Source organism: Rhamphochromis sp. 'chilingali' (assembly GCF_963969265.1).
Source record: "Rhamphochromis sp. 'chilingali' genome assembly, chromosome: 6".
NCBI lineage: Eukaryota > Metazoa > Chordata > Actinopteri > Cichliformes > Cichlidae > Rhamphochromis > Rhamphochromis sp. 'chilingali'.
This window is the reverse complement of record NC_137933.1, coordinates 38,465,328-38,491,095: the sequence shown is the minus strand read 5'-3', so window position 1 is coordinate 38,491,095 and position 25,768 is coordinate 38,465,328. Positions and strand designations below refer to the sequence as shown.

At 40.3% G+C, this 25,768-nt stretch overlaps 2 protein-coding genes across 3 annotated transcripts; one reads left to right on the top strand and one right to left on the bottom strand.

Moving 5' to 3' along the window:
* Positions 1-264: 264 nt before the first annotated feature.
* On the top strand, positions 265-25,557 carry LOC308398072 (adhesion G-protein coupled receptor G1-like). Of its 2 annotated transcripts, XM_080884465.1 has the most exons (15): positions 265-557; positions 1,812-1,944; positions 2,135-2,177; positions 2,385-2,473; positions 2,798-2,852; positions 3,603-3,687; positions 3,830-3,958; positions 5,747-5,896; positions 5,974-6,028; positions 6,108-6,199; positions 6,847-6,965; positions 19,157-19,437; positions 22,500-22,593; positions 22,696-23,024; positions 23,111-25,557. In XM_080884465.1, the coding sequence occupies exons 4-15, from the start codon at positions 2,416-2,418 to the stop codon at positions 23,233-23,235; spliced, it is 1,572 nt and encodes a 523-aa protein (XP_080740591.1). In that variant the 5' UTR covers positions 265-557; positions 1,812-1,944; positions 2,135-2,177; positions 2,385-2,415; the 3' UTR covers positions 23,236-25,557. The 2 variants fall into 2 exon arrangements, with proteins under 2 accessions (XP_080740591.1, XP_080740592.1); XM_080884466.1 differs by lacking the exon at positions 2,385-2,473.
* Positions 9,537-17,523, bottom strand: LOC308398077 (histone H1-like). The gene has a single exon (XM_080884476.1). It carries the CDS (start codon positions 14,633-14,635, stop codon positions 14,246-14,248), a length of 390 nt encoding a protein of 129 aa, XP_080740602.1. The 5' UTR covers positions 14,636-17,523; the 3' UTR covers positions 9,537-14,245.
* Positions 25,558-25,768: the final 211 nt, after the last annotated feature.

Sequence of the window (25,768 nt, the reverse complement as noted above, 5' to 3'; positions counted from 1 at the left end):
ATGAGAATTCCGGAGTAAGTACTCAAAATTCCCATGGGATTAAATGCAACAATAATATATGGTATTCACAGTTAAACCCATGTGATCTAAATATAATCTAAATGTAATATGCATTTTAATACGTCACAAAGGTAAATGTAGTTAATTAGAGCAACAAAACTATCATATGAATCACAAAATATAATTCCCTCGTATGCAACTTCGAATGTTCTAGAGATCTGTGAAGGTAGCATATTAGTTTTGAGCGGAGACTGAGAAGGAGAGAACGTATAGCGGAGAAACACACGGGTGTCAGTTCAACACGTGCGACATACTTGGCTTTGTTTGTGTGTGACCAGACGTTAACAGTGTGAGGTGACATTTCCGAGAGTCGCACCACAGTGTAGAAAGGTGTTTTCAACTGCAACTGCTAAGGTTAAAGGTTGGTCGCGACAACTCGTCTGATCAGCGGACCCTGATATGGACCGTCGGAGAGCTGTAAAGTGACTTGCTGGCGCGCTGTAGCACAGACAGCGCGGTGTCCTCAGGAGGAGCCGAGAACTGGATTCAGTGGACTGGTGAGCAGCCACCGACAGAGCCACTGTGTTTCCATTTTTATGTGCAGTGTCTTTACTTATATTGGTCAAGGGACTTTAGTGAACAGGATTTACAAAGGGGTTATGCATAAAAATAAAAATAAAATAACAGTTATGACTTTATATCTTTATGACTGCATGTATGTTACTGTACATACATAACCAGTCCAGTACTTTTTGGCCACTTAAAATATCTTTATAGAACTCTTGCTATATTTGTTGCAATTTCTGTTGTCCTCTTCGCCAGATTACTCTTAAAAAGCCATTTTTTTTAATGTCAACGAGACTTTTTAACTGGACAGTAAACTAAAAGGCACTTTGCCAAAAACTGATTGTGGCTTCTACCTTGTGATAGGAATGTTGTTTGTGGCTCAAGATGACTTGATATCATTCATGAGGGATATACTTGACACATTTCACATAGCATAGGCCAACAAGTGTGGTTTGCTTTTTTGTTTTTTTTGTTTTGGGGGGGGGGGTAGCAGTGTAACTACGGGCCATCGCTTCTTGGTAAATACCGAAAATCAGTTTTTGACAGGCAATCACATTTTGGCACAACACCACCAAGATGTGATAACCTGCTTCTGTGTTGCTTAATAATATTTCATATGGTATTATTTAATTTAAAATATCTATTTCATTTTCTTGTGGGGATAGGTTAATTGGATAATCCAAATTGTCACTATAGGTGTGAATGTGCGAATGAATGTCTGTCCCTGTGTGTTGGCCCTGCGACAGACTGGCGACCTGTCCAGGGTGTACCCCGCCTCTCGCCCTATGACAGCTGGGATAGGCTCCAGCGCCCCTGCGACCCTGAAAAGGATAAGCGGAAGCGAATGGATGGATGGATGGATGGATATTTCATTTTCTAAAGTAACTGTGATATCATTTGAATTTATAAAAAATGTGTGTTTTTGTACATTTTTATGCTGCACCAAAGTACAGTAAATGTTCTGTTCTTGTGCTTAAGTTGTCTGGGATCAATTCTTTCATTAGTGTTTAAGTGTAACCTGCAGGCAAGGGGTTTATGGTTAGTTTCCTTGATTCCTGTCCATACCAAAACCATTGTGGAATCTGATGCAATAACTAATCCAACACCCAAAATAGTGGGTCTAAACTGATGTAAGAGGGTTTAGACTCAGTATAACGGGTGGAGTGCTACACTTTTCATGACATCTGTTGAAGTTCTTAGACCTGATATATAATTTTGAATAATTTGTGCATGTCTTTATGAAGGTGTCTGACACATCTTCTTGTCGATCTGGTTACCCACTAGCAGAGGAAGAACAGAAAACTTTCCTTGCCACTACTTAAAATGATAAACCTGTAATACCACAAGTCCATCACACCAAACCTCATTAGATCTAAGGTAAGTTTAAAGCAAACCACTACTAACGGAATTTTTGGAATAATACATGAGCTATTCTGATTAGAAATGAAATAGACTATGTAAAGAGAAACAGGTCAGGAAGAATAGAAAAATACAGCAGTCCAGTTACCTCCAAAGACTTTATTTTCAAAGATTTGCATCTTATTTTACTGTGTGCTGCAACCTGTAGAACTGGTGTGGCGCAAGTTCCTGTTTTACTTCCTCAGCAAGCTGTAAGTATCAGCACTTCTTTAGTACTTAAAAGTACTTGATTATTGTGATAGCACTGAAAGAAATTGCCTGATGTGAGTCATTTCCTTTTCTGAGCTGTGAACCACAGATCTGTTAAAGCATGTGATATATGTAGATATGAAACTCCCATTTGATTTCATTCAGCAAACACAACCAGAAAGGAAAAATACCCTCTGGACCTCTTACAGCAAATCTATATCTGTTGATGAGTGAGACGCAATGTGGATTATACTTTTTATCACAACAGCCCTCTGTTTTTCTATGTCCCGAGCTATTGGTGAGTAAACCTACCATGTTATCACTCTTATGTTGAAAGGAGTATACTTGTGAAGTGAATCTCAAAGTCATGAATCCTTGAAAAAGTAAAATTACCCAGCTTCTTTGTTACCAATAGCTATTAAAGACTCTAAGTCAACCAGTTTCACAAAACTACCTGCAATTTTATCAAGTGCTGATCAAATACTTGTAAAATAACATCTTGTCTCTCATGTGTCTCTGGAGTTAGATGCCACTTAGACGTTTTATCAGCTTCCAGTCTTGTTTAAATGTATTCATTATGCTAATTTTGGTCTTTCCTTTTCTGTGTGTTTTACTTTGACAGACTTCTGTGAAAATGTTCTTAAAGAATGCCGAGACAGTGACCCATCATGGATAGGGTAATGCAGCTTCTACTGTACATGTCGCATTCCTGTTTTTGAAAATAAATTGTCCTACATGAATGAATAAATGCTGTCAGTACTTGTTAATTGTTTTCAACAGTGGCTGCTTTTCAGTGGTTTTACATGGCTTCATCATCAAATAAGAATCATTAGAGTATTAGTATACAGCCTCTAACATATACTCATTGTAACAAATACTGCTGTTTCAAACAAGAACACAGTGTAACACTTTGGAATAACCATAATTTTGTATTATTGTTTAAGTGTATTGTGTATGTTGGCGTGTATTTAAACTTGTTACATACTTGATTCATCTAGAAACATTATTTGGATGATTTACTGTACTTTTTATATTTCTTTCTTATTTTTCTTTTTGGATTTTGTTAGCTGCTTGGAATTGACAAAGCTGTAGAATGTGATACTGTGATAATATGGACATTATTATTTAATTATTGTCAGAGTTTCACAGCTCAGCATTATTTTGTGCAAATTGAAAAGCACTGAAGGATGCTTAAACCAAATACAACAGAATCTATTTCTGTTCATCTCAAATTCTTGCAGTTTCATTTTTTCTCCTTTAAATGTATATCCATGAACAAATGAAGTAATCAAATAGCAGAGAAAGGTCCACTATGAAATAATTGATCTTACTTCTCATCTCTTTGCATTAGTTTGTCTTTTTTATCCTCAGTTATATCCCTGTTTGCATGGTTATATATCTGAACTATGTTAAATATCTGTTGGTAGTTGTTACGAGGATCGAATTATGACCTGCAAAACAGGCCGCTCCTTGACAGGCATCAAACAACTCAAAGTAGACTCGCTTCAAGAGGTGAGGTCATTTGGAGCTGAAGTGCTTTTTAGAAGTGAAAAAGTTACATTAGATCTGAATTTCTGTATTCTTGTATTAATGAACTCTAATTACTGACAACCAACACATTTTTTAAAGTTATGTTTTCGTGTATGCTTTTTAGGTTGATGTGAGTCCTACATTTGAACATAGAGTTCACATCCCATCATCAGCTCTCCAGAGAAGCATAGGAAATGTGCCTGAGGTGGATGTCCTGGTGGTGGCCTCTGTAATAAACAGCAGTTATTTTAAGGTTGGTAACGCTAAAAGCAACAGAAAAAAAACTTAAATATTCCCACGAGCAGAGTCTCTTCACAATCAGCTGTTGCTTATCATGAAAAATGATTAAAAGTTGCTCCTTTAATAAAGAGTTGTTTTCACTGAGGGCCACAATGAGAAATGTTTGCTTTAATTTAGTCTAAAATGTTTGTCTTATATTTGTCTTATATGACAAATTCCTCAACCAATGTACAAACAACTTTATTAGACTTTAAAATGTTTATTTCAGAAAAGTAATGCATTCTGACTACAGTTCTATAAAAAGGCTACTCACAACAACAATCTTTGGCTACCTTTACCTAATATTACTGTCACGGATTGCCGGGGCAAGCCGTGTGGAATGTAGGAAGGACCCAAAAGGCAGCAGCTCTGGTGCAGGTGAGTGTTTATTAACAGGGGTGGGTAAGTACAAACAGCGGTGGCGACAAAACATGAAACTGGAAACCTAAACTGGGTAAACTAATAAGACAAACCAGAACAAGGATGCAGGGAGGTCCGGAGAAATACATATGGGAAGACGCAGGGAGACCAAGGGGAAACAACACAGACGAACCAGCAATTACTAAGACAGAAAATGCAACTTAAATACACTCAGAGAACACAGGGAGATTACACACAGGTGGGAAACACAGCTGGGAGTGATTAACATAACGAGACTAGGGAGGCAAACTGAAAACACTCACATAAGACGCAGACCTTCACAATAAAACAGGAACACACGGGCAGAACAGAGTAAACACTAAACAAAGGAAGAACAGAACCAAAATCGAAGAGAAAACACAAAATGCTGGGTCAAAAGGACCCAGGATCATGACAATTACAATTTGTTTAATGGTCTGAAACATGTAAGTGCGAGAAATATAAAAGAAATCTTCAAAATGCAAATACTTTGTTCATAAAACTGCGCTTGTGGCTGTACAAACTGTAGCTACAACTAGCCAACATTTAAAAAAAAATATCTTGAAATTTAACTACAAGTCCTCTGCCAGGATTAAAGGCTAGATTAGTTTTTGAGATTTGAGATACATTTTTTCATATTAATCCCACCCTAACATTTTATTTATTTTATTTATTTATTTATTTTTTAGAAAGAGGGGCAATACATATTAATGAACATTTTAACAAATGTAAATATGCCAGATTATAGGCTTGGGCTAATTTCCATCTGCAGACCCTCTGGCAGGTTGGTGTTAAACACAAGTTAGTAAAAACATACAGAGACACTATTTACAGGTCATGTGACAAGGACAAAAACAGTGATCACATTATACTAGAACAAACAATGACAAGGAGAGTGGACACAGAGGACAGTATAGATGACAATAACGGAAACACATCAATTATATTGCACAAACCCCAGTATTGTACATGCCCTGACCATCGTGATATTGCGTTCACCCATTGCACTAACAGTTGTTTCCCTTTTTGTAATACACTAACTCTTTTCCCCGTCCAATATAAAACATGATTATTAAACATGATTACATGTTTGTGTGTCCCTCAGCCGCCCTTTTAAGTGACTCTTAAAGATGGGTAGACTTGTACTTTCCCTCACTGACAGTGGAAGACTATTCCAGAAGCTCACTCCCTGATATGACAGAGCATTCTGTGAAAAGGTGGTCCGCCTGAGTGCCAGTTCACAATCACTTCTAACAGTGGCCTGAGTTAGTCGAGACCCGGCAACACTGCTAGACTTTTGTTTAATAAAATCACTCATTGGTGGAGGCGCCACTAACATAACTGTTATGTGCCGTCCTTTCAGCTGAGTCCTCCCCAAAGAAGTAGGATACCACAAATTCACCGCAGAAATGGCAAAGTATTTAGGGACTCAGCCGTATGTGTGCGGGCAGGAAACCGTGCAGTCGAGAATCTCTCACAACCCATCACGTTAACCTTCAAACACAACAAAGAGGTAAAAAGACAAAAGTGTTGGACGAACATCTTAAATAGAAAATGTAACAACCTGTTTACCGTTCATTTTGATTCCAGGTTGAAAGTGGAACGTGTGTATTTTGGAAGGAAACATCAGCAAAGGATGGAACAGGTACTACTGGAGATGTCAACCTTCAGTGTTTTTGTTTCTAAATAAAATGACTTAGTTACTCCGAATGTTTTCTTTATAGGTTACTGGAGCAATGAAGGCTGTGACACAAATTACACGGCACATGAATTTATTTGCAGCTGCAACCATCTGAGCTTCTTTGCTGTGCTTGTGGTGAGCTGAAAATCTCTTCCTACATATGATAAAAGCCTTTGGCAAACACCATATTTATCTAATTAATATTTAATTAGATAAACATGTTGATAAACAATTTGAATTGAGAGGCTGTCTCAAATTTATACTGTATAAATAGCCACATATTTAGTTCCAGTCTTTCCACAACCAAATGACCAGAACTGAAATGTCAGCAATACACTCAAAGATGATAATTATGATATTTAAATTATAATTATAGTTATAAGTTCACTGTACACATACTTTGTTGTGCATGTAAAATAACAATAAAGGGCTATTCTATTCTATGAGCAAACTAGTGTGTTACACATAGATTGTATAAAAGATAGAGGGAGCCACCATGGCATCAAGTCACAATTTAAGGCTATGGGTCAGCACACCTGTCACTCTAATTTTAAGCTTTGGCAGCACATGGATCACTTACAAAAATAATTAACTCATCATATAGTTGTGATGAAGGGTGAACCAACCGATACATTCCCAACCATGTATTGCACCAAAATGTCTTGCCATCTTAACATGGAAATTTAGCAATTGATAAATTAACAAATCTTGGTCTACTACTAAAACAAATTTCTTATGTAAAATACATTTCAAAACAACAACTTCATCTTTTTATGTTGCAGAATCCAGGAATATCGGTGACAAAAGCTGATGCCGACAAGCTAAACTACATCACTTACATTGGATCAGGATTCTCCGCCCCCTTCGCACTGATCAGTTTGTTCATCTATATTTATCTACAGTGAGTAGATATCATATTATTCACATTTAAAACTTTATAGTTTTCAGTTCCCAATTGTGATCAAATGAGAAACTGGAGAAAATAGACTGTATAAAAGCTATTGAGTTCGTTAGTGACAGCAGCTCAGTGATAAGGTCTCTGACCACAACACCCACACTCAAACATGAGCAGATGAAAATAAGAGATGAAAAAATAAGAACAAACCGATACTCTTAAGAATTTTGCATCTCAAACGATGAAGAAATTAAGGAAGTACCAGGTTGTTTCCAACTGCTTCTTAAGCAAAGTATGCACAATTTGGACTTCTATACCTGGCTGATGCTCATACTAGCCTTTGGCTTCCAGCTGTCTTCCCCTAAATCAGTGATTAATGACCCACTCTTAGTCACGTTAAGTTTAAGGAAATCGTCATTCCGAACATTTAACAAATGCAGGCAAAGCATCAGCCAGACCTGACTGTGAGGTCTGAAGAGGAGGCAGCAGTGCAGTGTTATCAGGAAACTTCAAGTCTAGGAGCTGTCTGTGTACATGATAAAAACCAGAGGAGAAAAAACACAGCCCTCAGGAGAGCTGGAGTTTGATAGGTTTGAGAGGGTTGGACATTTTACAGAAATCCCATTCAAGTTTCTCAGTTAAAAAATTCAAATGTAACATTAAAATCTGATCAAGTAAAATAATTTCAGAGGCCAGTCAGTCCATCAGTACATGGGGCTGCACCTTATCAAAAGCAGAAGATGCTTATATGCTGTATGATCTAGAACAATGAGCTTATCATCATCTATATCAATGCTTACTTTATAAGCAAACAGCAGTGGCTCTAATCTGTCATCAGTTGAGGACACAACCTCATCAGTTTTTTTTTTATCACAAGATGTGTAAATACAGCTGATCTTAACTCATTTAGTTTTCTTGCATCTTTTTTTAGTATTGTGATTAATATGTTTTTTTTCTAAATGACTTCACATCAGTTACATTTCATTTGTTCTGTATGCTGGTTATGTTTCCACCCTCTACACATCTCTGTACGATTGTAGAAAAATCCTCACTGAGCTAGATGGCATCGGGGGCCAGCAGCTGTCCTAATATTCACCATTTTCAAGATGGTTTCAGCCTGTTCTAGTGACATGACAAAATGATTCTGAGAAAGATTCACTAGTATGAAAAAAACATTTTTTCATTTCACATTTCTCCATTGCTTCCTCACTTCTCCACAGCTGGTGTTAGCAGCAGCACCAGCAACCTGTAAGGATTGGTTACTATTTGTTGCTGGTTCACAGTCAGGCAACCCTGACGGCTTACATGCCGTTACTTTGACACATTTTGCTGCATTTATGTTTAGTTTAGTTTTTTTTTATTGTTTTCTCTCAGCTTTCCAGCTCCACCTTTTCACCACTTCTTCCACAATAAACTTTTTCACAAGGTGCGTGAGAAGGTAGAGGGGAGCCGGTCACATTAAGAAAGTTGATTGAACAATCCAGTGGCAGTATTTAAAAAATGAACAAATGGTGTCAGTGCTTTGACACCTGTTGTGCCAAGGTAGTTATCTCCTACAGCATTTGTGTCTCCTGCGCTCCCAACGGGGGAGAAACTAATTCTGTCAGGGATAACTAGCTTTGCATGACACCTGGTGCATGGTGGCCCTTCAGGCAAAGACAAGCAAAGGGAACCCATACAGTTAATATACATACATTTAATAAAATGTAATGGAGTAGCATGATGGTGCAAGTATTTCCCGTTTTTTCACAATATTAGTTTTGGCTATGATATTATACAGAAGACAACTTATTACAGGAAGAAGAGGAGTGGGAAAAGGTGGTGGTACTAGGGGAATCGAGGGGGGCAGTATATCTTGAGGTTCAATGTTGTTATGGCACTGAGAAGTAAACTGCTTTTGACGCTGTTTCTCAGGTGGCAACAGGTCAAAAGTGAGACCAAGATTATTTACTCAATCCTGCTAAATTGAGTAAGTCCTGTAGAGAGGCCGTAGTTTCTGCACAATGTGATACAGTACTTTCTGTAAAAAGTCATGAGCTGTTTTTGACTCACTTTGGTCTTCCCGAGTACTCTGATGAAATGAAGTCATAGCTGTACCTTCTGCTAACTGCAGAGTCTTCTTTAAATTGCAACAATTAAAGTCTCACAAGGAGGAATTTAGCAAATGGAGCAAATAGAGTCCAGTTTGTGCATTAGGTCAGCGATTATCTGAGGAGTAGCTGACATGTTGACTTGTGGATGATTAAACACTGCTGTATAAAACAACTGTTGTTGTTTGGCAAATAGAATACATGGAGTGAATTTATCCACAGTTCCACTGCAGCAGTACATATCCTGATGTTTGCAGTATTACACCGCTTCCATTTACATAAACAGCTGGTATCTGTAGAGCTCTGTAGGGAAAGAAGAAACTCTTGACTCAGACTAACTCTCCTATGTGTGTCTCCACAGCAATGTAATTACATAAAATAAAATAGAATGCACTCATACTCTGTGTTAGGTTTGTAGCTTGAACCTATTCGCTGGAACGTTAAGACAATATAATTACACTGCTAAGCAAGACACAAATAGGCAAAGTTCTTCATGTTACTCGTGCACGGGAGAGAACCGGACAACCGCTTGACTCCAGTTGGTCTCGTCCGTTCTCCCGTATCACTGTCCTTTTATTGAGGTTACATGAATATGCATAAGTTCATTAACATATGACGTCTACATACACAAAGAGTACCTTGCCTGTGTGTGTGTGTGTGTGTGTGTGTGTGTGTGTGTGTGTGTGTGTGTGTGTGGGGACTGGTGATCAAAGGGTCAAACATCCTTGGTCAGGAAGAGGGTAGCCTCCCCCTCACCCTAGATGGTTCATCCTAGATAACACGGTGAGGAAGTCCTGCAGTTCATCTAAACAAAGAGCACTTAGACTAGAACAGACGCAACTACGTTAATCCTACCATAAAATAATAAGACACGGTATGACCTCTCATGCTCCCAAAGTGCTGTCTAATACACACAAAGTTTGCAGACTATCAAGGATCAAAACCTCTACCAATCTACAACTAATTACAAAACTCTAAGCATATATAAGTAAATATTTCTAAGCATAAATGACAATCAACAATACAAATCTAACATTTCCCCCCTTTTTGACCTTTATGCCTGAAAAGTTCCCAGGTATGAATACCTCATGTCTGACAGTTTCAATGCAAACATTTTTATACTCAGCATATGTCAAATCACCCTAAATTACTGAAAAGGTACACAGTTCAACAAATGTATTAGCAGTTATCCCATTCATTGAGCTCATCTCATGGCAAACTGCATCTTACGAGCAAACAAAGAAATTGTTAATTTAATAGTGAAAATAAAAAAGTAACATTTTCAAAAACATCTCAGCTTGGTAATGCTTCCTCCAGGTGTGCACATCACATGTCTCTCTGCAGAGTGGTTTGAGTTCTGCAGGGCGTCATGAATGTCTCTTCCAGTTGTTTCCATCGTTGTCCATAGGACCAGAGTCCAAATGTATGTAGAATAGACATTCAAACATACCAGTTGGTTTTGTTGTTTGTCAACATGGTTCTCAGCTATTTCCAAAGCTGCAGACCTCTCAGCACTCTAGTTTTATGGCCTCCCATTACCTCACTTCAGGCCTTCGTCCTGTGAGGGGGATATTTATGACTCCTTCATTGTCCTTCATTGTCCATACTCTGCAGAAAACACCTCTGTGGAAAGGGTGCAGGGTTGTCTTACTGCTATTATGATCCCAGCAGCCTTCAGAGTGTCATCGTATGCACAGTACAGTGGCACAGCGTTAGGTGATGTTCATAGGAAACTGCTGTTATCACCACCATAGCTTCTGGTTCCTGTGCTTTTCACAGAATCATGATGTCATCCTCGAACTCCTTCTACGCTGTCGATGGAGCTTGGCACGCTCCTCATCCCCTGAGTGTTTATGTTCCAACGCTGCTGAAGGTTTAAGGCAGAGCACGTCGTACACCTTAGTCGTCTTCCTCAGCGTCAATATTGAATCTTTCATTGTATTTAAAATCTTGCTGTGGGAAGTCTCCTCTTGATTTCCTGGAAGCTTAGTAGCACAGCTCTCTGTGTGATGTCTGCTGTGCTGAAGATGATCTCTGATCCTCCTGAAGCCTCTCTCCCATCTTGTGGACGATCCTCTCCTCTATTTTGCAGGCAGTTTCATGGTCCTTGCTGTGGCTCCAAGGTCTGATTTCATGATGGGCCCCAATCAGCTTGATCTTTGACCTCAACCACTGCCTGGTCCTGTCAGCTATGCGCTTCTCACTGGGCCTCTGAAGATTTCTCAGGAGATTACTGCTGCACCTGTATTTCCTTGCTAGGAAGACAAACTATTTGGAGAGTATGTCAACAATCATCAAACCACATTCTTTAGTTCAGTGAACTTTACTTATAGGCCATCAAAGCCTCATCTGAACATGGGTGCACCACTTGCATAGGTTTAATATTTGTAAATAAAACGGCTAATCACACAAATCACTGCAACAATAATAAAAAACATTGTTTAATGTTAATCCTTGGACCCCTCCTCTTGACGCATGGACACACCCATGCGTCAACTCACCAAACCTGGATTCCAGTCTTAAAGAAAAAGATTAGCTAGATCATATCCCAGGCAACATCAGGGCATCTCCTCCCCTGGAGCAGCACCACCCTGGACCTATAATCCTGCAATGAAAATGTTAGTGTGCTTTGCATATTAAGTTTGCTTAACACCCGGCTCTCCCAGGAGCCTGCATACACACCATCATGGCCTGGAAAACAAAATCTGGAAGTAAAATCAAACTCCATACCTGTAAACAATTGTATCATAAGGACAAGAAGCATTCAACATCAGCAAGACAAGTGTCATGTGCAGGTTTTCTCAAATCAGTAAACTACAATTATTTTCATAAGTCGCCTCAGACATGGATCATCCCATGTACTCAGGCAACATTAATGTAATCGGTGACTGCTCTTAAGCAAAGTCACTCCACTTATATACTACTATGGGCTCAAAAGTGGCCAGCTAATGAGCCCATATCAAACTATCCCAGAAACACTGTATCTCTTATTTGTTTTACTCATGTCACTTGTCCGTTCCAGCTGAATCTTCCACAGCATTCTCAAAGAAACTAACATTAGCAATACACATTGACTGTAGTCAGACAGAGGTCAGACACAGGTCAACAGGTCCCAGAGGTGCCATAAAAAGACCATAAAGTTAGCCATCTATAGCTGTGGAAAGAAGTAACACCAGTTCTCAACACAGGAAATTTCACACAGGTTATTCACATTATCAAAGTAACCTTCACATTTTCCCATCAACACAACGCAACAGCATCACCACTCATAACCTGTAAACACAGTTTTCCTCACACATAAACCCAGAAATCCTGTAGTAGGAAAAAACATCAACCAGTTGTCCTGGCATAAATCGCATCATCAATTCACATGAAGAACTGGCATGCTGTAAGAAAAGAAAATGCAAATATTAGCGCTTGCGCAGGCGTATGCATACTTTGTCACAGTTATCTCTGTGAGCAACTCAAGCCTATGAATAACACACCTGATAAATGCACAGACACAGAAAATGGCATTTAAAAGGTTAAATCATCATGCAACCTCGAGTGTTGCTGTCATCTTTCTGCTCCTGTAAAAGGAAACACATGGGTTCATCTGCACCTTTGTCAGGTGGGGGTTAACTTCACACAATCATGTTCAGTCAGTCAGTTATTTTAAAATTCTTACTCATTCACTCAGTGGTTCCTTCTTTTGCTAATTGTGGAAATTATCATCGCATTCGTTTCCACGCTCAGCAAAACGACGTTATTTCAAAAAGAAAAATAATTTAGACTGGATTTCCTCGTTGAATCCTTTTTGGGGGGGACTCTCATTTCCTAATTGTCCCAAATAAGTGGCTTTCTCCTGAACCCATTTTAAATGTGGAGAAACTCACTTGCAACAATTTTCTTGACGACGTGTAACGCTTTCAATTCCCGACTTGCAGATCTGCTCAAAGAAAAGAAATTCACAAGCAAAAATCAGTGCTTGTTCAAAAATGAAAAATAAAAAAATAACAGAGATTATCAAACCAAACTCTCAGTGCACTGTGAAAGTATCAAAATAAAAAGGCCTTGTTAAGTCATGACACAAACTCCTCATCATCTTCACAACAGGAGAAGAATCATCAGCTAGATTCACTCCAAACCAACCATCAACTGCACAACACACAACATAACCCTAATGTCATATTAGCTATGAGTTTAATCACCCGGTCTGTGCTCTTCACTCGTTTAGGCCACAGATCTATTTTATTCAATTTTTCCTTTTTCCCTTCATCATAAAACATGTGACATGCTGTCATGCACTTCACAAAAGACGTTTGTTCTGATGTATTCAGAGTTGTGTATCTAAATACAGGATTCACTCGCACATCAAAACAGGAAACTCAGTGTTTTAGAGTCTCCACTCAACACACAACAACTCCAACACATCTCATTCACTCGTACTAGAATTCAGTCACCTTTCATTAATCTAAAACCAATCAACTAATTTGCATATCAGCTATTAACCCACTAAGTTGACAGGACGACAGAAAAGCATGTTCAAAATAGTATCACAAAAGACAATTTCCCTCATACAGTAAATTACATGTGCTGCCTCAATCAAGCAGGAAGCTTCTCCCAATTTACCATTTTAACAACTAAATTTATTGTCTGATCACTGGTTGGTCAAACCAGGATCTTTTTTCCCACAAAAGTTAAACTGTTGTCCTGCAACCTGGAGAGTCAATTTTTTGCATTGGATAAATTCAGTATTTAATAACAAGTGTCTGCTAAATTGACACTATTTTAACACTGATGAAAGATAACAAGCTAATTTTCATTGCATGGGTTTGTGTTATTAGGCAGGTCTAATGCATGTCTGTGGAGCTGCATCTCCAGCAGAGCATGTTCTTAAAGCTGCCTTTCCTACACACTTCTCTGCTATTATTTAATCATTTCTTAACTAATGTGCTATGAGTCTTCATGAGTCATTTTGTGTTTGGAATTGTTAGTAGGGTTAATGCATGTTCTGCTTGTGTGTGTGTGATTCTGTATATGTTTCTATTTTCGCAATGTTTCAGACTCCGTCTCAATTTTCCAACTTAAGCAGTCAGTTTTCTTTTCCCCAGGTTTGCTAACCCAAATTTTGATTTCCCACATTAAATAATTCCTATGTGTTCTCACCTAGTCTTCTCACTCTGTTGTCCTCTCACTCTTTTGTCCTCTCCCACTTCAACAGTCCCGGCAGTTCTCCTTCAGCTTTGTCCTGTCTAGTAGCTGAAGTGCTGCTGCTGCCTTCTTGGGCGACTTCTTAGCAGCTGCTGCCGGTTTCTTGGCTTTGGCCGCGGCGGGCTTCTTGGCTTTGCTCTCAGTAGCCTTGTTCATCTTGAAGGATCCGGAGGTCCTGGTGCCCTTGGTCTGCACCAGAGTGCCCTTCGCCACCAGGCTCTTGATGGCGGTCTTGACACGGGCCTTGTTCTTGTCCACATCGTAGCCTCCGGCAGCCAGAGCCTTCTTGAGAGCGGCCACAGACAGGCCGTTGCGCTCCTTGGAAGCGGCCACGGCTTTCACAATCAGCTCGCCCACGCTGAGGCCGACCTTCTTGGGCTTGGAAGTCATCATCTTCTTCTTCTTGGCCTGAACCTCGGCGCAGGGCGCAGGGCGTGTTTATGATGGAGCCTTTCCCACCACAGCGCTGGCACGTTGAACGCATCATGAAGGGTCCATTTCTTTCATGTCGCTAGCCAGCATGCTAGCTGCATGTGGCTTGCCCGAGTCACTCAGTCCTTTTTGAGCATTTCAACATGCTGCCACCGCCATCTTGCTCGCCCCTCCGTGGAATTCATCCAATCAGACAGGAAGATGGGTTTGCTTTCTTCTTCTGCTGCTGTTTATCCACATTGCTGCTGCTTTGCTGGGACTTTTTGTGCTCAGGACTTGCTGCTGTCTCTTTATCATGTTATTGCTTTGGAGCTGCATTCCTTATCTTCAGGGAGGAGTGAGCTCGCTTGTGAGGTTGAGAAACACATGGCACTGTAAATAAGTCAGCCAGAAACTTGGCCTGCATGTTTCCAATGATGTTAAACTATAACTTTCTTCCGACCGCTGCATGTGGAAAATTGATTCAGGTCTGCTTTTCACCTGAAAGTGACAAACTAAGACATTTCATTATTATCATCACTGCTTAATCAACACACATCTCTCTCTCTCTCTCTCTGTCTGTGTTTGTGTGAACAATCCTTTCTTAAAAGCAGAAAATGACATTGTAGTTGTTTTTCGGCTGATCAACACAAAACCTTTTTCCTATGATTATTTCTCTTCGTCTACAATGTAGTAATTTGTCTCTTTTTCACTCTTTTTTTTTTTTCTTCACAATAGCTGGTGGTCTGCAAAATCACCGCTCTCACTCACAATCAGAGGCAATCACTTTTGCACAGTGCACAAAAACACTGTGATGTCAGACACATTCACACTCACTTTTTCATCTGCATAAATAAACCATATGGCTGGAGATATGTGCCATGGTGATCCATAAGCATGATCACCAGTTTATTTAATTATTTTTAATCCAACAACACAAATAAACAAAAACATGATGCTGATGCTACACACACACACGAGTCAAGGTGCAGAAAAACTGCTCATGGAAACGCTGCACACTCTCTGTTTCCCTCTCTTTGAGTAGTTCTCAGACAGCTCTTGATCTGATAATGTGTAGCTTGCTCATCAGCTCAAAAAACAAAAACAAAACTGCAACGCGACATCACACAGTAGTTGCATGCTCTGCCCACAGTGGCAAAGTCTTACACTTTCATATTCAACACAGCTTCTCCATCATGTATTTTTAGATGTTTCATACAGGGTTGAGCATATTAGTTGTTTTCACAGATGTGCTCTATATCTCAACAATGGCTCATAATAAGACGAAAGTCTTCCACACAGGTCAAGTGCCTCTATGCACTTCATTAGTTTAAATATTTACCTATATCACTTCACCTCACATGTCATTGTACTGAATTTAAGCAACCACAAGTTTAATGTAGGTTACTTTTAACAACTATCCACCTCAATGGTTTGGCACACAGGCTGTTAACATTTTGTGTCAGGAAGGGGTGGGGGGAAAGCCACCCACCAGAGCACAGCTGCTGATGTGGGCTGGCCTTTTCCACACACTCTTCAAGGCTGGTGTGTTTTCTGAAAACTTCTAACATTTGAATCTCTTCCATTTATAAGCCTGCGATTAACCGCACGGCTCAGGTCCGCGTGAAACCCGCGCGACCGCATTCGCGTGCACCCACGCAGCTGTGGAGCCTTCGCTCTCTCTCTCTTTTATACATAAATACTTTGTGCTGCCAGGAGCAAAGTCCAGCACAAACGTCTTTCTCCCTCTAACTCACTCTTGGTTGCTTAGAAACCCATGATAACAACAACAGTCGGTGTTACAGACCACGTGTTCTGCTCCGCACACACTCACACAACAACAACAACAAAAACGACGACGACGACAACAATGACAACAACACAAAATAGGCCTACTCCGGACTCACACCGGACCGCTCGGGACCCTGACCCAGTTGTGGGACGCTCACCCACTCGCGCGACAAAACCCAATGAAGGGACGCTCGGGACACACACCCAGGGCGATTTCAAAACCGGACACTCACCGGACGCTTGGGACCCTTGGGCGATTTAACCAAAACTTCTTTTTCGGGACACTAACCCAGTTATCGCTCCACAAAGCAGCGAACTTCTCAACGCCTCACAAAATGGCGGAGACTGCACAACGACACGGTTATAGAGTCGGCCTCTTTAAACTTACTTGGCGTTGCTTAGCGTGTAATATCAGCCTGAATCCCGCCGATCGCCATTCATCGAGGAGAAAGACAGACAGCGAATCCACAGGAACTTCCTGGCTGACGTCAGTCTTTCAGCGTGCCTCCCCCCCCTCGGTGAATGCGATCCCAGGGAGCCGGCATCGAAGGACCAATTAATGTTAGGTTTGTAGCTTGAACCTATTCGCTGGAACGTTAAGACAATATAATTACACTGCTAAGCAAGACACAAATAGGCAAAGTTCTTCATGTTACTCGTGCACGGGAGAGAACCGGACAACCGCTTGACTCCAGTTGGTCTCGTCCGTTCTCCCGTATCACTGTCCTTTTATTGAGGTTACATGAATATGCATAAGTTCATTAACATATGACGTCTACATACACAAAGAGTACCTTGCCTGTGTGTGTGTGTGTGTGTGTGTGTGTGTGTGTGTGTGTGTGTGTGGACTGCTGATCAAAGGGTCAAACATCCTTGGTCAGGAAGAGGGTAGCCTCCCCCTCACCCTAGATGGTTCATCCTAGATAACACGGTGAGGAAGTCCTGCAGTTCATCTAAACAAAGAGCACTTAGACTAGAACAGACGCAACTACGTTAATCCTACCATAAAATAATAAGACACGGTATGACCTCTCATGCTCCCAAAGTGCTGTCTAATACACACAAAGTTTGCAGACTATCAAGGATCAAAACCTCTACCAATCTACAACTAATTACAAAACTCTAAGCATATATAAGTAAATATTTCTAAGCATAAATGACAATCAACAATACAAATCTAACACTCTGCATCACCAAAGAACTTACTAATAGCCTGTAATACTCTGACAGAGTATATCTGAGTCTGGTTTGTGGCAAAAACCTCTGAGGACACAAATACTGTGAGTTCCTACTGTGCTGTTTATGAACTAAAGGGTCGAACTTTTGCTACAGATGTATTTGCTAACTTTTGTCAGGGTTCCCTGTATAAAGAAACATCCCTCTTCCTTTAACAGTTGTCTCTGCAAAGAATGATGAGCGTGTGTGTCACGGTCTGGCTGGCAGACCGTGGGGATGTGGGGAAAGGAGGACCCAAAACGCAGACTCTGCGATGCAAACAGTGCTCTTTATTTACAGTGAAAAGGCTGTAAATACAATAACTCCCCGTTGCTCCCTCGAACCCCGTGTGCGTGCTTCCCTCCGATATCTGTGCTCGTGCTCCCCGCTGTTGTGTTTTCGCACCCCCGTGCGTGCTGCCTCTCCGGACCACTCCTCCTCCTGTAGGGAAACCAGAGACGCAGCCGTCAACACTAACCCTCGGCGGGCATATACGCACAGCACAGACCTAAGCTAACACACACTGACTTGGTACGATAACTCAATGATCCCGCGCCGGTGGGAGCTCCAACTCTCTCCTAAGTAGCTCCCCCGACGAGCCCTGATCACCAACAGGTGTGGCATGAACTTCAGGTGTGGCCAGTCCTTCCGCAGGGCCACACCCCTCAGGCCTGCAGGTGGCTGAGCTCCATCCTCCAGCCACACCCGCAGACATACACACCCATACCCTGCCTATACATATGAGTGGGACACAGACTAACACAGCACAGTGCAGAAAAACACACACATCACCAAAATAATAATAATAACAACAATAACATCAACAGTCAAAACTGCTCACGGACCCCGAGTCCTCCAGAGCTGGGTCCGTGACAGTGACAGTGTGAGGTTGCAGAGATTGCGTCACAAAAGCTCAGTTGCTGCTTACATTTTGGGAACTATTTTTTTTCAACATGTTGATACTGGTATAAACAAAATGTAGTCACTTCCCCAGAGACATCTTCTGTCAAGTAGCCTCAAAGAAACACTGCTACGAGGGCCTGGAAATGCCATAAAAAAAAACCCCTGAACATTAAGAAAACAAACTCAATAATATTAATGGTAGAAAAAAAACATGTGATTGTGAATGAAATTTGTAAAGTAATTAATTAAAGAAATGTTGTGTACAAATGTTGTGTCTTTGTAATTTGTTTGTTTAATGAATTTGTTGATTTTCCCATTTCAGTTCAACCCATATTCTGTTACATTTCTAACATTATATGATGCAAATGAGGCGACTGCTACTCAAAGTGTGGTATTAAGTGAACTTTGTGGCTACATCTAGTTATTAAGAGACCATTAGAGAAGTGAGGCTACAGCCTCATGGCCTTTCTTACATATTGTTTTATCTGCTGCATTAGTGTGGAGTTATTACCATCATCTCACATCTAAAAAGGCAAGATAATATCCACTATCTCCACAGTTGGCAACAAGAGAATAATTCTGTTTCTGTTTTAGTCGGCGGCATCCTGAGAAATCCATAAGTCTGCACATGCAGCTAACAGTGGCGATGTTCTGCCTCCATCTCACCTTCCTGCTGTCCAGCCTCCTGGCCCAACTACTGAAGGAAAAAGAGGACGGCTCATCTTGCCTGGTACTGGGTCTGGTTTTACACTGGTCCCTGCTGGCCACCCTGACCTGGAGTGCTCTGGAGGGGTTCCACCTCTACCTTCTGCTCATCCGGGTCTTCAACATCTATGTGAGGAGGTACCTGCTCAAACTCAGCCTGATTGGATGGGGTGAGTGTCGTTTAGGTGGGACGCTGCTCTGCAATACACTGTCACAAATCTTTAAATGAAAGTGGATTGTGTTGAAGTGTTACATCACAATAAAGGCTTAAACCCTTTATTCTGATGTATTGTGATGTCAAGTAAATTCGCCTTATTTGCATAACCTACTGTATTTAAGCACAACAGACACTGACCAAACACTAGGGCAAATAGGTACAAAACTACTTAAAAAAATCACGAATCATGAAATGTCTTGTATGTATTTTAAAAGTAATTAAATGACACTGTTATAAATTAGGCCTTAACTGAAAAGCCTGTCTAAGAGAGATGTGTTTTAAGTTCAGATAATAATACTGTGAAACAGACGATCTGATATGGACGATTGTATATTGTTCAGCTTTAGTCATTCTAATTTATTCTGTTGTTTAGAATCAACAGCTGTTGGTAAGATCACCTGTGCAGTCAGCATGGGGCACAAAATTTTAAGGACAGGGTTCGTACAGGTGCTTGAAATCCTTGAAAATGATAGAATTTTAATATTGTCTTTTCAAGGTTTGAAAAGTGCTTGAATTTCAGATGTGGTGCTTAAAAGTGCTTGAAAGTGTAACTGTATGTCATCACCACAAATAACATTCTGATTGAATAGTTTTCTTATCAGATAGAGAAATAAAATGAGTCGCAAAATGTAAAAACAAAATTTCAATTTGGGTCGAAAGTGCGGACTTCAAACTATACACCAGTTTTTAAATTGTGTTGATCGGCCATGTAAAACCAGAGGTATGATAAAAAATACACGCAATGTTTTTTTCTTAATAAAACAGTGGTGTTTGCAGGGGGAACAAACAGCACTAGCAATCACTCTCAGCCTGGGAGTGAAAAAAAAGGAAAAGAAAAAATACTCCTTCCCTATTGGTGGAAAAATGTACCATTTCGACCAATCAAAAAATGTGGCATTTGGTTGTTTAGGAAGAGGGGGAAGTTTTAGGAGTGACACCAGCGAGAGAGAGCAAGTGAGCGAAAGAAAGAGAAAGTGAGTTTTGATAGATACGTGATAGATTTGTGACGTTTACCATGTTTGGAGTCTCACGTTAGTGTGTTATCTTGTGTAGTTAGTGTGTAGTGTAGTCGTTGTTTTGTTTTGTGAGTCACTTCTACTAGAGAATGTCACAGTTGCTGCAAAAAAGCCACAAAAGGCAGATCGCAGTGTAAACGCTGTCTCCAGGTGGAAAACAGGAGTGACACACCTGCTGTCAGACCTGCAGGTTTATCCCTGTGCTGTTCTCCTCTGTCTTAGTGGATACAAATTATATTTTGGAGTTGCATAAAGAATTTGTGTGCCTTCCTATTTGGTGCAGAACACCTTACTGTTCTGTAAGTAGTTTTAAATGGTTATATAAAAACGTCTTAGCCTTGGTTGCATTTTTGGGTGTAAATAGTACCATATAACTTTGTTGTTTGCAAAACTTGTGCATATTTTTTTTAAATGTACAATTTCTATTTGCATTTCAAGTCTGAATTTAGATCAGTTGTGCTTATACAGTATGTCAAAATGAGAACATAACAGATGGGCAAGATAAACAGTTTTTAAAGGTGAAATATAGACGCCAAATAAAAAGTAGTCAAAAATGGCCAATTATACCCTGGACCCCAGAGGGTTAAAGGCTAAAAGCAAAGTTGTCACCAAGTACTGTTTATATTTCTATGTATTTCTGCAGGCACTAAGTATTAACTTAGTGCCTTTGGGTGAAATAATGATAATATGAGGGACCGATCCATTCGGTCACAAAGAATAGCCACTTGCTACCAAAGTTCCCCGGCTTTCATTCACAATGTGATTATCGTCAGCACCTACACATTAAACTACTTAAACATTATAAATGTCTTCAAGCTCACAATGAGGCCACAATAAGGCCTGTATCTACTGTCTCAGCCACTGAGACAGTAGATACATTTATATGTGTTTTTATAAATGAATATTTCATACTTTAAGGCTGCCTGTTTATTTAAGGGAGATGAACAAAATACTGTAGCGGGTCAGGGCTGTTTGGGGTTTGACAGCTATGTTTTGTTGTTCCAGGCGGCAGCGTTATGTTGCCATGGTTACAGGTGATGCTCTCTCTCTCTGCGACTGTGTGTTTCTGGGTGGAGAGAGCGCCTTTTTCTTGTGGTTGTTGTTATGCTAGAGCTACGCCGAGCAGTTGAGTTAGCAGCGTTGTGTTTCCTGTTGAATGCTAATAAACGGCTGTGCTCCCTGGCTAACTCTGTGGGAAGCAAGACCAAACGATCCCTCTGTCTCCTCCTTGTCTGAGCTCGCCACAATGCATTAGAATTGTACGTGATAATATCATAGATGATAGATTAAATAAAAAATTTTAAGTAGATGCTTGTGCGTTCTTAAAGTCTTATATATTGAATTGAACTATGTGATCTATTCAAAGCCTCTTGCAGTCAGTGCTGTTCTCCATGCCTGTCTGACTGTACATGATGTTATTAGCACAAACACTTTAAAGGTGATCATTTAGGACTTCAGCAATAATGCAAACAGCAATGTAGTTAAACATCTTACAGTTAGTTTTATTAGGAATTAACTTAAAAAACAAACAAACATCTGTCTCCTATTTTTTGTGTCATACAGGAAAGAAGCATCAATATCTGATAAGAAGACTTATTTATTTCTGTTTTGTTTGTTTTTTTCAATAGGAAATGAATATCTAACAAGTTGATCTGATCACATTTTCACATCTTAATTCTTAAGTGAAATGCGCATTTTGAGTTTATACAATATATGCATTTAAGGCGACCATTTCCTTTTGCAGTATGTTTGTCTGGTGCGTTTTTCTATGTCTTAACAAAAGGGCAACAAAGATGTTTAAGTTCACCTTGGATGATCTGTTTTAATTTTCACATGGTCTTACTGAGGTGATGCGAACTGAAATTTGCATTCTTTGGGGGGGGGGGGGGGGGGGGTAAATGTGAAAAGGGACCTTAAAGCAGAGGAACAGTGACAATAATGCCTCACGCTGTCCTAAAGAACACTCAGCTGACATTAATTCTGTCTTCCATGTTTTCAGGTTTTCCTACACTGGTTGCAGCTGTTTGTGGGATTTCACGTGTTTATGGCAAATACACTCTGAAATACAGCAACAGCAATTTAACACAACACATGTAAGAACCTATCTTTGGTATCATTTTATATTAGAGTGAGCCAGGAGATTTTATTTCTTAGCAAATTCATGCTGTTTTTTTAATTTCTTTATTAATGAGCAGGTGCTGGATGAGCAACGAGTCTGAACAAAAGCTCCTCGTAGTCAGCTACATCACTACCGTGGCCTTTCCTTTCTTGGTGGTTGTGTTCAATGCCTGCATGCTGGGGCTGGTGGTGTTTAAGATGTTGGAGCTAAGAAGGGGTGATAGAAGCTTTGGAAGCAGCAGTGACTGGAAGAAGATAAACAAAGAGAGAAAGAAGAGGTTATGGAAGGACTGTGTCACAGTGCTGGGCCTCAGCTGTGTGCTTGGGTTACCTTGGGGGTTAGCCAGCACTACATACGTTTCACTCGCTGGGATCTACGTATTCACCGTATTGAACTCCCTTCAAGGTTAGTATGTGATCATCATGTCAAGGATTAATTGGACTTTGATCATTTAATAGAAGAACTGACAAACTATGTCTCTCTCTTCACAGGTCTATTTATTTTCCTGTGGTCTGTGGCGATGGCCTGGTCAAAATCTCAACCTGAAAATAACTCATCAATCAGAGACTCTTCCTCTCAGAAAATGATGACTACTAGTTTCAACAGCAGAAACTGAAAAGACTAATGCATTATCCATGACCTATATTAGGTGTTGCGCTTCTATTGATATGTAGTTCAGTATAACCAATAGGGCTGCCACGATTAGTCGACTATCAAAATCGACGACTGATTTAATAGTTGACGCGTCATTTGAAGCTTTGTTTGCTTTTTTTGATGTATTGTGCACTTAGAGATGCTCTTCTGTATAACCTGGTTGTAATGAGTGGCTCTTTGAGTTTACATTGCATCACCCTTTGAGGTCTTTCTGATAAATCGTTCCTAGTGCTGTACCTACTTATAATTAAGTTATTATTTATAGCAGCTTTCAGGTAAAAAGGAAAAACAACTAGAGTAATCTCTAAATGATCTATATACATTAAGAGTATTTTAAAATACATTGTATTTAATCTCCCCAATTCTTCCCAGATACTGATACTGTTAATATTCAACTCCATCATCATGACCTGACATAAGAAGTCTAACCAGGTGGCAGGTGCCACAAGGTGGCAGCAATACCCACAGGAGACACTCTTCTTCTTTTTTTATGCATGAAGATAAGATAAGATAAGATAACCTTTATTAGTCCCACGTGTGGGAAATTTGTTTTGTTACAGCAGTGGAGAGTGGAAAGTTACATGGAAAATTAGAAAAAAGAAAAACACTGGAATAAGATATCAATAGATACTGTGCGCAACTGTACACAATAGAATATAATAAAATAAAATACTATATACAATTGAATAAAATAGAATACAAATGCTATATACAATTGAGTATAATACAACGATGCCAGAAAAGAGTATTGTACTTAGTGTTATTGCTATTGCACATGTGTGGATGTGTGTGTTTGATCGGTTGAAGTCTTTGTTGTGGAGTCTGACAGCAATAGGGAGGAAAGACCTGCAAAATCTCTCCATCCCACATTGTGGGTGCCACAGCTGCCACTGAAGGAGCTGCTCAGTGCTCTCAGAGTCTCCTGCATGGGGTGGGAGATGTTGTCCAACAGGGATGACAGCTTAGCCACCATTCTCCTGTCACTCACCACCTCCACTGCGTCCAGAGGGCATCCTAGAACAGAGCTGGCCCTTCTGATCAGCCTGTTCAGTCTCTTCCAGTCCCCAGCAGAGATGCTGCCCCCCAGCAGACCACACTGTAAAAGATGGCTGAGGCCACCACAGAGTCATAGAAGGTCTTCAGGAGTCGGCCCTTCACTCCAAAAGACCTGAGCCTCCGCAGCAGGTACAACCTGCTCTGCCCTTTCCTGCATAGGGCGTCTGAATTATGAGTCCAGTCCAGTTTATTGTTCAGATGAACACCAAGGTACCTCTAGCTGTCCACAGTCTCAATATCAATACCTTGGATGTTCAGTGGTTGCAGTGGAGGACGTTTGTGCCTGAAGAAGTCTACCACCAGCTCCTTGGTTTTACTGGTCTTGATCTGGAGGTAGTTCTGCAGGCACCAGTCCACAAAGCCTTGGGTCAGTCGTCTGTACTCCCTGCCGTCCCCATCAGTGATCAGGCCAACTATTGCAGAGTCATCAGAGAACTTCTGCAGGAAGCACTGGGTGGAGTTGTAGAAGAAGTCTGCAGTGTAGATGGTAAAGAGGAACGGTGCCAGAACCGTTCCCTGTGGGGCCCCCATACTGAACTCTTATGAATTGCTCATGCATTTCATGCATGACTCCATGATCTGCTTTTTACCTGGATGGCCAATGATGCACTTCTGTCTCCTGCTGATAAAGGTGTTTATCACCCACCCCTAGCTCCTGAAACTGTCAGGAGTAGTGCAACATCACTATGTAGTACATGCTGTTTGGATCAAACAGTGTGTGATGTTGTTTAAGCTTAGCACAGGATATACCAAGAAACACGTTTCAGGTTATAGATGGAAATAGAGGAAACAGTTTGCTAGGAAGCCTGCTGAGTCTCTCTTACGCAGAACCCTGTCCACATCTTCTAAGATGTTTTTCTACACTGATAAGATAAGATAAGATAACTTTTTATTGTCATTGCACAGTCATACATAGTACAGTAGTACAATGAAATTGGAAAACTGTCCTACGTCGGCACTACATATAACACAACACGACACGATATGACACATCACAACGCAACAAACAACACAACACAGTATATTAACTTAGTATAAAAAAGAAGAATAAGTGTATTTGTATTGCACACTGTTATTATTGCACATTAATTATTATTGCACCTTGTTATAAATATAAATATTATTATTGTTATTGTTTTAAACATTGTTACCTCTGCCTTAAAAATTCCAGGGAGGTAGCCAGTCAGGTCAGCTATTTACATTGTGGGCTTTCATCAAATCTTTTAGAAATGGCATAATATGATTCACATCATGTATTATAAATGAAATCTTACATGTGCTGGTTGTCTCTTGAATATGATCTTTGACATGTCACTCTGCATGCATGTTATTGTGTGAGGATTCCTGGTGTAATCATCCAAACCAATTTCCTCTCATATGAGGGTGACAGATTAGGTATTCTCAGACCTCGAGAAAGTGGTGACACATCTGAATAATTT

What these genes read in the sequence shown, in the direction of transcription:
- LOC308398072 (XM_080884465.1), top strand. Translation starts at nt 2,416, where the DNA reads ATGTGGATTATACTTTTTATCACAACAGCCCTCTGTTTTTCTATGTCC. An exon ending in AGTGACCCATCATGGATAGG is followed by an intron (nt 2,853 to 3,602) that starts GTAATGCAGCTT and finishes ATCTGTTGGTAG; the next exon opens with TTGTTACGAGGATCGAATTA. An exon ending in ATCAGCAAAGGATGGAACAG is followed by an intron (nt 6,029 to 6,107) that starts GTACTACTGGAG and finishes TTTTCTTTATAG; the next exon opens with GTTACTGGAGCAATGAAGGC.
- LOC308398077 (XM_080884476.1), bottom strand. Translation starts at nt 14,635, where the DNA reads ATGATGACTTCCAAGCCCAAGAAGGTCGGCCTCAGCGTGGGCGAGCTG.